The sequence below is a fragment of the Anneissia japonica genome, unplaced genomic scaffold (assembly GCF_011630105.1).
Source record: "Anneissia japonica isolate Jap-2015-1 unplaced genomic scaffold, ASM1163010v1 scaffold287726_len2788222_cov184, whole genome shotgun sequence".
Classification (NCBI taxonomy): Eukaryota; Metazoa; Echinodermata; class Crinoidea; order Comatulida; family Comatulidae; genus Anneissia; species Anneissia japonica.
Window position 1 is genome coordinate 2,466,427 of NW_022705125.1, and position 12,419 is coordinate 2,478,845.

Sequence of the window (12,419 nt, forward strand, 5' to 3'; positions counted from 1 at the left end):
AGCTATCAAAATTGTTGCACTACCTCTTTTGTAGAAGTCTATTTTTAAGGGTTCTCATAACCCTCAGCGCCAAACCACCCCATCTTATCTACAAACCCCAGGAAAAATCATGTCTTAAGTTGTGCTTATAATGTCTGGGGTCACTAAGTTATGTTTTGCAAAAAGAATTTTTGTTGCACTCGAAAGTTTAATTAAATCATTAATTCGCCGTTAATTAGTCTGTGTCTTAATTAATAATGCCAGGCATTTTCACGTCTTAAGTTGCGCCCCTTTATTTAGAGGGGTATTCTAAATGCAACCTACTTGAAACGGATGTTGCACTCGAAATTTTAATTAAATGGGTTTTTGGGTCACACTTTTGGGACCCTTAGGGACCAAACCCCAGGATTGCGCAACTTAAGATGCCCCGTTCCTTCATTTGTAGGCAAAGTACAATAGAACTGCACACTCAAACCTTTTGCACTCAATACTTTAAATAAATGTCAGCTATCTCTCCAACTAAAATATTTACACCTACATCTGCATTTGTAACTACAATGCTTATAAATACACCGAAGTAGCGCAAGCATAATATTATGTTTTTAGCTTTGAAGCAGCGTTGGCTCCAGAAATTTGGCCACAAGTGGTCAGACATGTCCGAAAGAGAGGTCCAAACTACGTTGCCAACTAGAGCCTTGGTCGGAATCCGGGAATAAAAAAGTCTGGTAGGGTTGACGGGGAGAGTTTTTATGGCCAAATTGTGCTTTAAGAAATTGGCAATCAAAATAACGTATGTGGATAAGCAAATTATTATTTTTTTTTATCCGACTACTTCGTCGTGGCACCGGATGATAGGGGGGCCCAGGCCTGTCTGACAGGGGGTGTGGGAATTCCTCTCTCCCTGCTGGCACCACCTCTACATTAAAGCATAATCCCGGTGGGTATTTACTCCAAACGCCTCTTCTGTAGGACGGGAAATTAAACTGTCTGTCCCATCTATACCACGATTCATATGCACATAACTAATCAGTACCGGTACATTCTGTAACGCTCTGTCCACGGTATCAAATTGTATGTGATAAACAACTGTGATATGCCCATATTTTGGATGTAATATGACATCATCATGCCTATACGTGGACGGGTACGTTACAAAAATTGGATAATGTGGACAGAAAGAGCTTTAGACTATTCTATCATTAAGAAGTTGAATACGGTATGCCATAGGCTTATTGATGGTGGCGAGTTATAATATTTTTGAAACGTGACGTTCGATAGTACACAATACATAAAATAATTGACAAATAATGTGTTCCTATGTAGTAGGTAATTATATAAATAATGTTTTATTCTATAAACCCATTTTTTCGTCATGGTCCACTCGAACCTTTATAAATATGATATTGTCGCGGATGTAATCTCTGGTCTTCACAACGTTCAGTGGCACGAATTTGGAGGTCCCGAAGCTGTGGTTGCGCTCCGCCTGCGGTCTGCCCAAAAAAGACTTGTTCTCTTTGCTCGGATTGGGTTTGATGCTGTACGAGATATTACACCTAGCCTTTGGATCCTCACATTGGTCGATGAGAGTAAACGTGACCCGGTGTGTGAAGGGGTACGGTAAGATGCCATCGTACGCCCCACGGCATATGCAGATGAACACTGACATAAAATGACCTTTACCTTTGAAGAAAATAGATCAAATTAGGATCCCTCAACACAAAAATATAGGGATAGATAATAAATACAGTTCATTTTTTTTTTTAGTTTTATATAATTCTATAGATATTAATATATAAGGACGTCTAATGAAATTTTCGTTAAACTGGTTCCGGTTGCACACCAGTGGTCGTCGGCCGAAGCGATTCATACGTAAGTCGACAAGGTACACGGAGAGTTTTCAATGACGATCGATCTGTCACACAATCAGCAGACCGTGTCGCGTCGTCAGGTCACAGGAGAGCAGGAATGGATTGGTCAGCCGACACGATGTATGCCCGGCTTTACATATCAGGGACGAATCCAGAGATATCCAACAGGTGGGGCCGGAAGAGGGGCCGAAAGTGGGGCCGATCGAAGATAACAATAGCCTAGGGGGTCCGGGGCATGCCCTTCCGAAATTTCTGTGTTCTAGACGCCTGAAAATAACCTCTGAGGCATTTTGGGCGATCATTTTTTTTTCTTTTCTTTTCCTTTTTTTCCTTTTTTTTTTTTTTGACTTTCCAAAAGTGTGGGGAAGGGGGCGGGGGCGGGCCGCCCCTCTAAATCCGCCCCTGCGTATTGCTATCATATTATCCGCATGCACAGATCAGATAGATGTCAATAATGCCACCCTCTATTCCCAACACTCACTGCGTCGTACGACGGCGGTCGACCGTCGCACCAGTCCAACTCTGCTTCCTGTGAGTGCTAGACGACGCGACGTCATTTATTGATGGTGGCAGTCTTAAGGGACAATTAATATAGGAAACCATTAAAAAAGACCGGTTATGCGCGCCGTAGCGTTGCAAGCTCCATAGCACTGATGACCGTCGGGCAAAATGAGTGCCCGACATCAATGTTGAAAACCTTAGATGAAACAATGGCTGATTAATTTTTATTTGCAAATTATGTGCTTTATTCATCAGTGTGATCCAGGACAGCATACATTTGGATGTTAGAAGACGGCCTCTGGGATGCGACTGGCATCAATGGGAGAAAAAAACTGAACTGAATTGATATAATCCACAAATATGTGAATTTTCTTACCTTTCCCATCACCATTTAGACAGACAGACAAAGCCAACTTGTAGCCGTTTCTGCCCGTTAAAAATGGCGGACTGAAGATAGTTGTCTTTATGGCAAGTTTTGCGTCCTGAAGACGCTCTGCGTAATGGTCGATTTTCCAAACCAAGTGAGACCCGAACGTTTTCTCAAGGTTTTGAACCTTTTCAACACATGTCTTAAGCAAGCTCATTTCTTCTTCCATGGCAACCGCGTTTGTGTCAGAAAGCTGCCCCTGTGCGAGAACCTTCTTTCCAATCATTGCCACGTGACGATTCATGTCCTTATTGTCTCTCATGTGGTGGTGCATTTTTGAACGGATTGTCTGCAATAAGGCACATCAATAAAACATTATCGAAGATTGTGATTAAATTGCGCTTGTGTATCACCGGGATTTGGCCCCTGTGAATTGACACGGGAGAGCTTTTAGGCTCCCGTGAATCGTCGAAATCTGCCAAACCACCCCACCCCCCTCGTCGGGGAGTAAAACCACAATTCGTCGGGGAGAAAACATGTATAGGTCTGTATTTTCTACATATTAGTAGACTCTAAAATCGATTAATAAGCCTTTGAAACCCCTAAATTGTCATATTTTTCGGGGGCTTCGCCATTCTGGAACACTTTTCAGAGATTTTGAGCGACGCCCGACCACACCCACTTTTTCTGGTGGGGACATCACTCCCCCCCCCCCCCCCCCCCCCCCCAGCGTCGTACATCCCGTCGGGAAAATCATGGCGCCACTACTGCATACATGTGAACAAGAAACTGAGCAAGAGCGGCAATGTATTTGTAGGCCTATTTGGCCTATTAGGTCGCAGTGTAAATCTATAAGTAAGTGAAAGTGCCAAATGTGGTGATGTCGCTCATTGACTGAAGATTGCTATTCGAGAAAGAAAGCAGAAACTAAATAGGCTTACCGTGAATTTACAGCCAAGATAGGCGAACGTGCACTCTATGACTTGCAATGGGCAGTCCGTGTCCAGGTGTTTCTCCAGCTTGTGTCGCGGATACTGTACCGTGACGTCGCACCCGTTCGGGCAGTGCACCAGGAAGTTTGAGCAGACGTTGTAGTGCGAAATCTCGTCCTTGTAGAATATGCACTTGCTACAGAAGTCGCAAGTAACCATTCTCTTGTGGCAGCTTTCCTTTAGATGTGCTTCCATGTGCATTTTGTTCATTCTTGCGCCACAAACATTCGGACATTCTATTTCGACATACAAACACTTCTTGATGTGTTCCTAAATAAATATAATAAATAACAATAATTAGCTAGTATTCTATTTATTTATTCAGGCACATAACAACAGTACACATGTAGGGATAGTGAATGCAGTATATTACTGTCCTATACATCCCTTTGAAAAGACAAACTTACACACACACACACCCACACCCACCCCCCCCCCCCACCACATATACACACGATGCCTTACACAAACTAAATTTCAATATGTGGTTTATGGAGTGGAGTTGTTTTAGTCATGAGAAAAAAATTATGCAACGCAGCTGAGAGGAATTGAATCCAGGCGCGGCAAGTATCAAAACCACGTAGATATTCAACTCAGCTCGTTGAATTGGTGCTTTTTTTATGACGAATTTCCTGAAAGCAGAGCAGTGGCGGATCTAGGATTTTAAAATAGAGGGGGACCAGGGCGGGACTTTGACAGATGGATGGTCTATACCACCTTACCCCACCATGGTTGGGGCTGAGGTAAAAAATAGATGACCTGAAATGATACTCTCAGTCTTAAAATTTGAAAAAAAAATTTTTCTACAATTCTTTACAATTTTGGGGACCCCGGGCCGGTTTCCCCCCACCCCGTTAAATCCGCTACTGTACAGGGAAGTGCATTTTTACAATTTCAGAACATTGTGTGGAGCTAATTGTATGGACAATTCACTCAAACAATTGTATTGATCTGGCTAATATTGTAACAGGTTGCCCAGTGGCGGATCCTGGATTGTTATTGCCTTAGAGCGCGAATCGACGAGGAGCCTTAGCGGGTTCGAGGGAGTGCGGGCGAGACATGGTACAATTGAGGAGGTCCAGGAGGATGATCAATCACTGTCGCCGGCAACCGGCATAAAATAATAAAATCATGCCTACTAAGCTTAACATCAATTCATAAATACATGGTTATGGATTTGGGGGACGGGCTTATCAGTCTTTATTCCTTCAAAGTTTGACCCTCGCCAACGTACTCTCCTCACTAACTTCATTTTCTGGATCCGCCCTTGTGACGATGACAGAGCAGCAGGTTGCTCAGTGGCGGGTCCTGAATTGTTATTGCCGGAGAGCGGGAGCAGCAAATCGAAGACCCTTAGCGGGTTCGAGGGGTTGCGGGCGAGACCGTCCACAATATTTTTTTTTGCTGCTGCCCGGAGAAAATTTCGTCACTCATTGGATCCGCCACTGATGCATATGTTTACCTTTGATTCGCTGAGGATGCCCGTCCAAGTGCAAAACTTGACGTGGTTCACACATTTCACATCCAGTTTACCGATCTCCTGACCAAACGCAGAGTCTACGAAAACGTTGTCACGTGATATTGGCTTATCGTCCAGGAGACATCTTTGATTTTCCCTGCGAAATTAGCAAAACAGACGAGTTTACCCATGCTATATTCATACATATGGTTATTTTTTCATCTTATTTATTAATAATCGGTAATAACGATACTGGGTTAATCATCAAAAAAGAAATAGAAACACACATAAGAATGTTCACAATCTGTCTACTAACAAATGGTGAACATTCTACAGACTTTATCTTTGGCCGGGGCGCAAAATTCTGGGTATGGGGAATATGACGTGCGAAACACCGAGCAAATTGTGGGAAATGATGTTTTAGATTTTATTTATAAATGCTTGCTAATAGACACTGCTACATTTAATTTAAATTTAAAGAATAGCTTGTTTTGAAGTACCGTGGTCTCCTTCTTTCTCCTTTCTTTTCTTCTCATTTTTTCTTTCTTTTTTTCTCCCCTAGATCCACCCCTGTTTTGAAAAAATTTAGCAACTAGAGTCCAAGCATCACTGCTGCCAGATCTAGACCTACCTCAGAAGCTTGGGTAAGCATGATGAACAGCACCGATGTCCACATACCTCTAGCAGAATCGGGAACACAAGGATTTTTTGGCAAAATACACACTTGTATTTTTCGTCAATCGGATTTTCGAACACGACTTTCACCCCATCTAATGTGGACTCATACGCAGAGTCATGGTCCGCAACGTCATTGATTGCATCTCTGCTGTGACCAGAACTTGATCGCGTCACTGAAGAAGTATCAGATCCAGATTGATATAAGTCATCTGGAATTTCGTCGAAATCCATGGCAGGGAATTATCCTTCCTTGATACTGTCGGTTGGTAGGGAGAAGATGAATATGGCTGAATCGTATTATTTATTCAGAGTTTGGACATTTTTTATGATTTCACTGATCGATTCTACTCTTCAATATCAACAGCTCCGCTTTGTTAGATGTCACGTTCTGGTATAATTTATCGCGTCACTCCACCTATTTACATAATATATAAAACGATACTGCTTTACGATTTACGTAGACATGTTTTTGTCAATAATATTTAAATCAGGGGGTGACGTAGGCCTACACAAGCAATTTACCTTCCAATGAATAAATAAATAAGAACGAAAAAAATGATTATAAAATGCTCATGAAAATGTTTAAAAATGTATATGCCCATGACTATTGTAATATATTGTATATTCAAGGAATGTTCTGTTAACAGTTAACAGTAGGGGCGGCGCTAGAAGGGGGTCCAGGGAGAAAAGGACCCCCGTCGGGGAACACAGGACCCCCACTTGAACCCCCTGTCGGGGAATTTCAAGCAAGGCGGTCGGGGAAAAATCAAATCTCGAGCGCCGAATATACTTTGTAATTCAAGCATGTCTTTATAAGCTGTCAAAATTTTAGGGATTAAAATTGATGTTATGAGAGATAAATGTGGGAGGATCCCACTAAAGAAAAAAAAAACAATGTAGGGCCTATAGTTCTGTATACATTTCTGGAACATGAGAACTACAAATAAATTTCTTATACCGTATCTTAACTGTATTTGTACCTCCTTTAGGAAATCTTTTTTATGTTGTATTTTAAAACTGTGGACAAGGTGAAAAATGGTGGTTACGCCCCTAAATATTAAAAAAATGTGTATCTCATTAACCGCTCCTGAGTTTTCCTTCAAACACCCGTCAGTAATTGTTCAACATATAAATTTTTCCTTTACGAGTCTGTCTTTAATAACAATGCTTACAATTGTGCTTATTTTAAACTTACTGGATAAAAAAAGGATTCATTTACACACTGATTTTGTATTAAATTAATTCTTGTATACTGTCTTTACTGTATATTGCATTCATTTTTGTCATGCTTATCTGTCAATATAGTATAGAGAGGACAGTCATGTACTTCACGGTACTTTAGAATATGTCGGCATTTTTTTTTCATAATTATGTTGAGAGATGTTAGGCCAGCTTTGGCACACAGATTTATTAAATCTAGTCGTCATCGTCATTATCATCTTCTGGTACCGATTGTATTAGCCTCTATAAATAGAGTATACTCGCACAATGCAAACTGGTATATGCAACATTGCTCGCAGATGTATAAACATTTCTCTCTACGTGGCTTCGCTTATGTTTTTAACTTTTTAATAATATTTCTGCTTCTTCTTTCCTCTTTTTGATAAAAAAAAATAAAACCGAAGTGAAAAGTATCCCATGGTAGCTTAGCAGAGCTTGACCGTGCTGACTTTTGGGGAGTCAACTATTTCCTGCGGTACAAAATTCCAGAGACTCGAGGATGATTATCATGATTATCATGCTGTCTTATGATAGTATAGTCTATATGTTGACTGCTGTGAGGCTAAAGAACTCCGAGTTTAACTTACAACACCATTCATCGGCGCAGCTCAGCTGCATGCAGAAATAGTATAGTGTTTTTCATAGTTCATTGTTCTCTTTTCTCTTTTCTTTTCTCCACTGATTACGTACGTTGCGTCATATCAAGGACAAATCAAGCTACCAAGATTAACTGAAGATCTACGAATCACTTGTAGGAGGTGACTATGGACGGAATGGCATAATTATATCTGAACTGATTTCAACTTTAGGTAATAAAACAAACCAAACAAAGTAACACTGGAGAGAACGTATTGTTCTGTGAATGATATCAAGGTATGTTGACTTTTTTTCTTATATAACGTAATATATAATTACGTTATTATGTTACAAATTTCTTCGTCAGATTTCTCCTCTGTTATGATATGGAAATACATTGTCGTTTTGTAATACCATAAGAACAAAATGTGTTCTAATTCAAGCTTTGTTTCCATACAATCGCTACACGCTATGGCCGACAAGTTGATGTTGCTTATGGAAGGTAAAATTGAGAAACCTTCCCGATTGCGTCGGGAAATGCTACGCTGTACGTAGAACGATTGCACTGAAGGCACTTTAGCATTTTAAGGAAACCAGGGTATATCTTGGATTCTAATCTAGTTGAGAACTTTTTTTTTACATGTTTATATAGTTATACTTATTACTATGGAGGCGCTTCTCCATATCAAAGATACTGCATATTTATTGCATATTATGCAATACCTTAAAATCCAAATTATAAAAAAAATCCAAGAAAACCAGGTTTTCTGTCTTATCTTAATATTTTTAAAAATAAGAATAACATTTAATGTTCTAACATTATGAATATTCCTTTTCGTTGAATAAAGTCTTCCGACAACTGTAGCCTATTATATGCCATATAAGTGTATTGACTAGGCTTAATTGGTTTTTTATAAGTTATTTTTTTCTTCATTTTAATAATGGTTATCAAAAGACATTCTTTCTTTTGCAGACTTTTTTTAAATTAATGATTGAAGGTATTAAGATGAGACAATGTGGGATTAAAACTTGCCAAAATTGTGTAGAGCATTCTGACGTCAGGCAAGCGGAAAACGCTACTTTAACTTTACTGCGCATAAGCTCCAAATATAATCACTATGATGCAGCCTATGATGACAGACATGGTACGACGAATGATTTCGGTGGATGGTTATCGCGTGAAAACGGACATCCTGTGGACTTTTTGTCAGGAAAGCCGAAATCCAAGCCTATATTCCCTTACAGACTTTATTACAACCAATCAAAAGCCAATAGGAACGTCACCTTTACACATTGTGAGGATATTAAGATGTATATGGAAAAGTATCGAACTCTGAATACATGTGAAGGCGTTTGTCGGCGCGTTTTAGATGAATATGCATCGTTAATGACACGACTATCGTTTGCTGTCAAAGTGAAATTGAATCGATTAGTCAGGTGAGTGGAATGATCGGGGTGACCGTCTACTATGAGGCAACAAAACGTACAAACATTATTGTCAATTAATTCACCAAGTAAAAATCAGCACTTGGTTGCCCGCCCACTCTTTTCCACAACAACAATAGGCCTCATCTCGAAATTTTGGGTAACGATATAACAATAGTTCCAAAACAATATTTCATTTTTCATATGATTTATTTATTTTACCATTAAAATACATATGCAAATTACTCATGACTGACGCTACGCGTCTTAAACTGTGGTGGTGGATTTTTCCTATCATTCGACTCCATTACTACCCCTCCTGTTATAAGCCTACACTTTTGGAGTCCTTAGGAGGTCGGCTTTACCCACCATAACCAGAACACCATTCCCAACACATTTTCTTTACCAATATTTTATTTAGTATTAAAACAATTTTTTCCATTTTTATATTATATTTGAATTGTTTATGGACAAGTCAATAACTGAATCTTGAATTTTAATCTGGTAGAATAAAGTCAATCATTTACAATGAAGGAGTGTTTATTTGATTTTATACGTATCCATTTTACAACCCAAAAAGAAACGCCTCCTTCGAATAAACACCCTTCAAATTTTTTAAATGTAGTCGTTTGTTAAAACATGTAAAGTCTATATCCTTACTATGCATGGAGATGTGGTTATGGTGTTATGTTTGGCAGGAGTTTTCTTTGATGTGTCAGGGTTTTTTTTTTTTTTTTTTTTTTTTTTTTTTCCTCGACCTTTACATTCACATGTTTCTATTTTCAGAGAATTACAGAACAAAGAACAGGAATATAATATCTCAGATGGAGATCACGAAAAAGAGAGTCCAGTGTACGAGAAGAAGCAAGTGCTGCATGTCAATGACTCGAATATTAGAGGAGTGACGGTGAATTTGACACCATTACGGAACACAAAGGCAACGTCTGCAATTCCCACCGGTTACATTCGACAGCGAACTAGTCTGAATTCCAAACCTGCTGTCGAGGCTTCCCACATTGCCACTCTTGACATCCAGAATGTGTATGACTTCAGTGTCTGCACGACGTCCTCAACAGAAACCGTCAAATCGTCGACAGGCCTAACTAACAATACTATAGACAGGGAGATGTTAGAAAATAGTTTTCTAAGGATTCCCTTTCACTCACAAATAAGACTTAACAGCCGTCATATTTGTCCATTAAAATCCGCTGAATATCAGTCTTCACCTGAGGGTTATTTGCATCGAACATCGAGAGCATCGGTAAAATGCAGCCCCATAAATCCCACTCTTGTTCGCCGAGTACCTTTCAGAAGAACTGTGAGTCTTCTAGGTAGTAATACGATCATACAAGGCAGTCAGTATTGTACAGAAGAGCAACATATTGAAAGAAGCATAGGAAAATGATTGACAGAACAAATGTAAACGAGTTATAATTTAACAATTTCTTCTTAAATTTGTTTAGGATACGTGTACCCATCACTTCGATGCATCATTTTATGTAATTTATACTCCCATCAGAGACCTGTTTTGCGGGATTCGAACCTGCAACCTCTCGCTGTCATCATCATCATCATCATAATCAGCATCATTGCCATAAAATCCCACAACTCACCATCATCGTTATAACTGTCAAAGAACTAATAACAATGTCTGCTTATCTGTACCTTCTTTTCGAACTGAGTCTTGGGCGACCATTTCTGCAGGGCTGGTGGAACGTTTTTCAAAGTGAAGGGGCCCACTAGTAAGATGAATGGGAATACACAAAAATCTGCATAGACATTATATATTTTCTGTCAAAAGAGTGGGGGGGGGGGGCAATACCCCCGGCCTATCCCCCACCCCGGTTCCGCCGGCAGTGGGCAGTATCGGTATACAATAAAAAGTAGCAATACCGACGATGGCGAGTGTCGTCTTATATGCCCGACATACAAAAATCATCCAAAACTTTTCTCAAACCCCGTCGGGACATCTGGACCCCACGCTTTGACCCCCTGTCGGGGAATTTCCAGCAAGGTCGTCGAAGAAATGAAAATCTCAACCGCCGAAAATACAATTTAGGTATGACTTTATTTTACAAATTTTAGGGATTAAAAACTGTTTAGTGCAAGCAGTGCTACCGTATGTGCGAGGTGTTGTGCACAAGCGCGATAAAAAAAAAATACCATAATCAACACAATTTTCTCCCACGGGGAGGGTGGGGCTGGACCACTTGTCTGGGAGCTTGGACCTTCTCGTCGGGGAATTCCTGGCGCAGCCCCTGTATTAAGTTTACAAAAATAGATACATGGATAAAAAATTAGATACTTACGTACGGAGCTATTGTTTGTAGTGTGCTCTCTGGGAAATCCAAGTAAAGTTTCTGTTTGTTTTACACGACATTGTCCTGCACATCCTTCAAAATGCAAAATTTAATAACCATTTCTTCTTTTGCTATTTTTGACCGACCATTAACAACGCTAGGCCTATAAGTATAGTACATGTAGGTCTATATAACCTGAACGAATAATAAATGTAAAATGAATGATATTATAGAGTTGCACCACTTTTATTTCTAATACCAATGGTAATCCTGGATACGGCTCTGGTCTTTGAAACCATGGAGGAATTAGGAACTTTATATTATACAGTGCAGGCCCTATCTAACTGATATGCTTATCGCCATGAGATGTGTACTGACAACCATTGTTGTATTTTACAAACATTGGTTTGGCTAAGTGAGCCGCGACATTTTGGTAGAATACGAGCATTAGTCAAAATAATTGCGATTGAAGAAAATCGTCAACGAATTTATTTTAGTCGATCAGAATAAAATGCTCAAATTCTTACATAAAAAAACCAAAGTCAAGCACCCAGTTTGACAACGCTATAATTGACCGATAAGTTAGAATTATACTTTAAATTGGAACTAATTTTGTGTGAATACAGTGTAGGCCTATTGTGAAATGGTAGACATATTCTCCGGATGAATTGAGAAGTTTATTTTTTGGTTAATAAATGCAATACAAGAAACATAAATGAACTAAAATAGAAATAACAATTCACATACACGAGTTGCCGGATATTATGCTTATATAGACCAATATATCCTATAAGTTTCTGAAATTCCCATGAAGTATAATTATCGTTAGAATGGACTGTTTGAAAAGTCCAAAAAGTTGCAAATATTTTAAAATTCTGTTTTCACTTCCTAGGTAGTCAATGGGCTTATTCGACTGGTTCATTTCGTTGGGTACGAATTTTCGTTGAGTATTATTTTCATTCGACTGGTTCGTAAAATAGACTTCGTTGACAACGAAAATAACGTAACCAGAGCGCGTTAATCAGCGTTAAGTTATGCACGTTACCAAAAAAA

At 39.5% G+C, this 12,419-nt stretch overlaps 2 protein-coding genes across 2 annotated transcripts; one reads left to right on the forward strand and one right to left on the reverse strand.

The window, feature by feature from the left end:
* Window positions 1-507: 507 nt before the first annotated feature.
* Window positions 508-6,498, reverse strand: LOC117105341 (TNF receptor-associated factor 4-like). The gene is made up of 5 exons (XM_033246463.1): window positions 5,798-6,498; window positions 5,170-5,323; window positions 3,657-3,977; window positions 2,725-3,064; window positions 508-1,659 (listed from the first exon to the last, which is right to left on the reverse strand). Exons 1-5 carry the CDS (start codon window positions 6,073-6,075, stop codon window positions 1,331-1,333), a joined length of 1,422 nt encoding a protein of 473 aa, XP_033102354.1. The 5' UTR covers window positions 6,076-6,498; the 3' UTR covers window positions 508-1,330.
* A 1,324-nt stretch (window positions 6,499-7,822) lies between these two features.
* On the forward strand, window positions 7,823-12,264 carry LOC117105296. Its single transcript, XM_033246413.1, has 3 exons — window positions 7,823-7,938; window positions 8,615-9,078; window positions 9,853-12,264. Exons 2-3 carry the CDS (start codon window positions 8,630-8,632, stop codon window positions 10,469-10,471), a joined length of 1,068 nt encoding a protein of 355 aa, XP_033102304.1. The 5' UTR covers window positions 7,823-7,938; window positions 8,615-8,629; the 3' UTR covers window positions 10,472-12,264.
* The last annotated feature ends 155 nt before the right edge of the window (window positions 12,265-12,419 follow it).

Bases quoted from the DNA above. Each gene is read 5' to 3' on its own strand.
- LOC117105341 (XM_033246463.1), bottom strand. From the start codon at position 6,075: ATGGATTTCGACGAAATTCCAGATGACTTATATCAATCTGGATCTGAT. The intron at 5,324-5,797 runs GTAGGTCTAGAT...CTAATTTCGCAG, and splicing joins TGCTTACCCAAGCTTCTGAG to GGAAAATCAAAGATGTCTCC. The intron at 1,660-2,724 runs GTAAGAAAATTC...TTTTCTTCAAAG, and splicing joins TCTAAATGGTGATGGGAAAG to GTAAAGGTCATTTTATGTCA.
- LOC117105296 (XM_033246413.1), top strand. From the start codon at position 8,630: ATGATTGAAGGTATTAAGATGAGACAATGTGGGATTAAAACTTGCCAA. The intron at 9,079-9,852 runs GTGAGTGGAATG...TTCTATTTTCAG, and splicing joins AAATTGAATCGATTAGTCAG to AGAATTACAGAACAAAGAAC.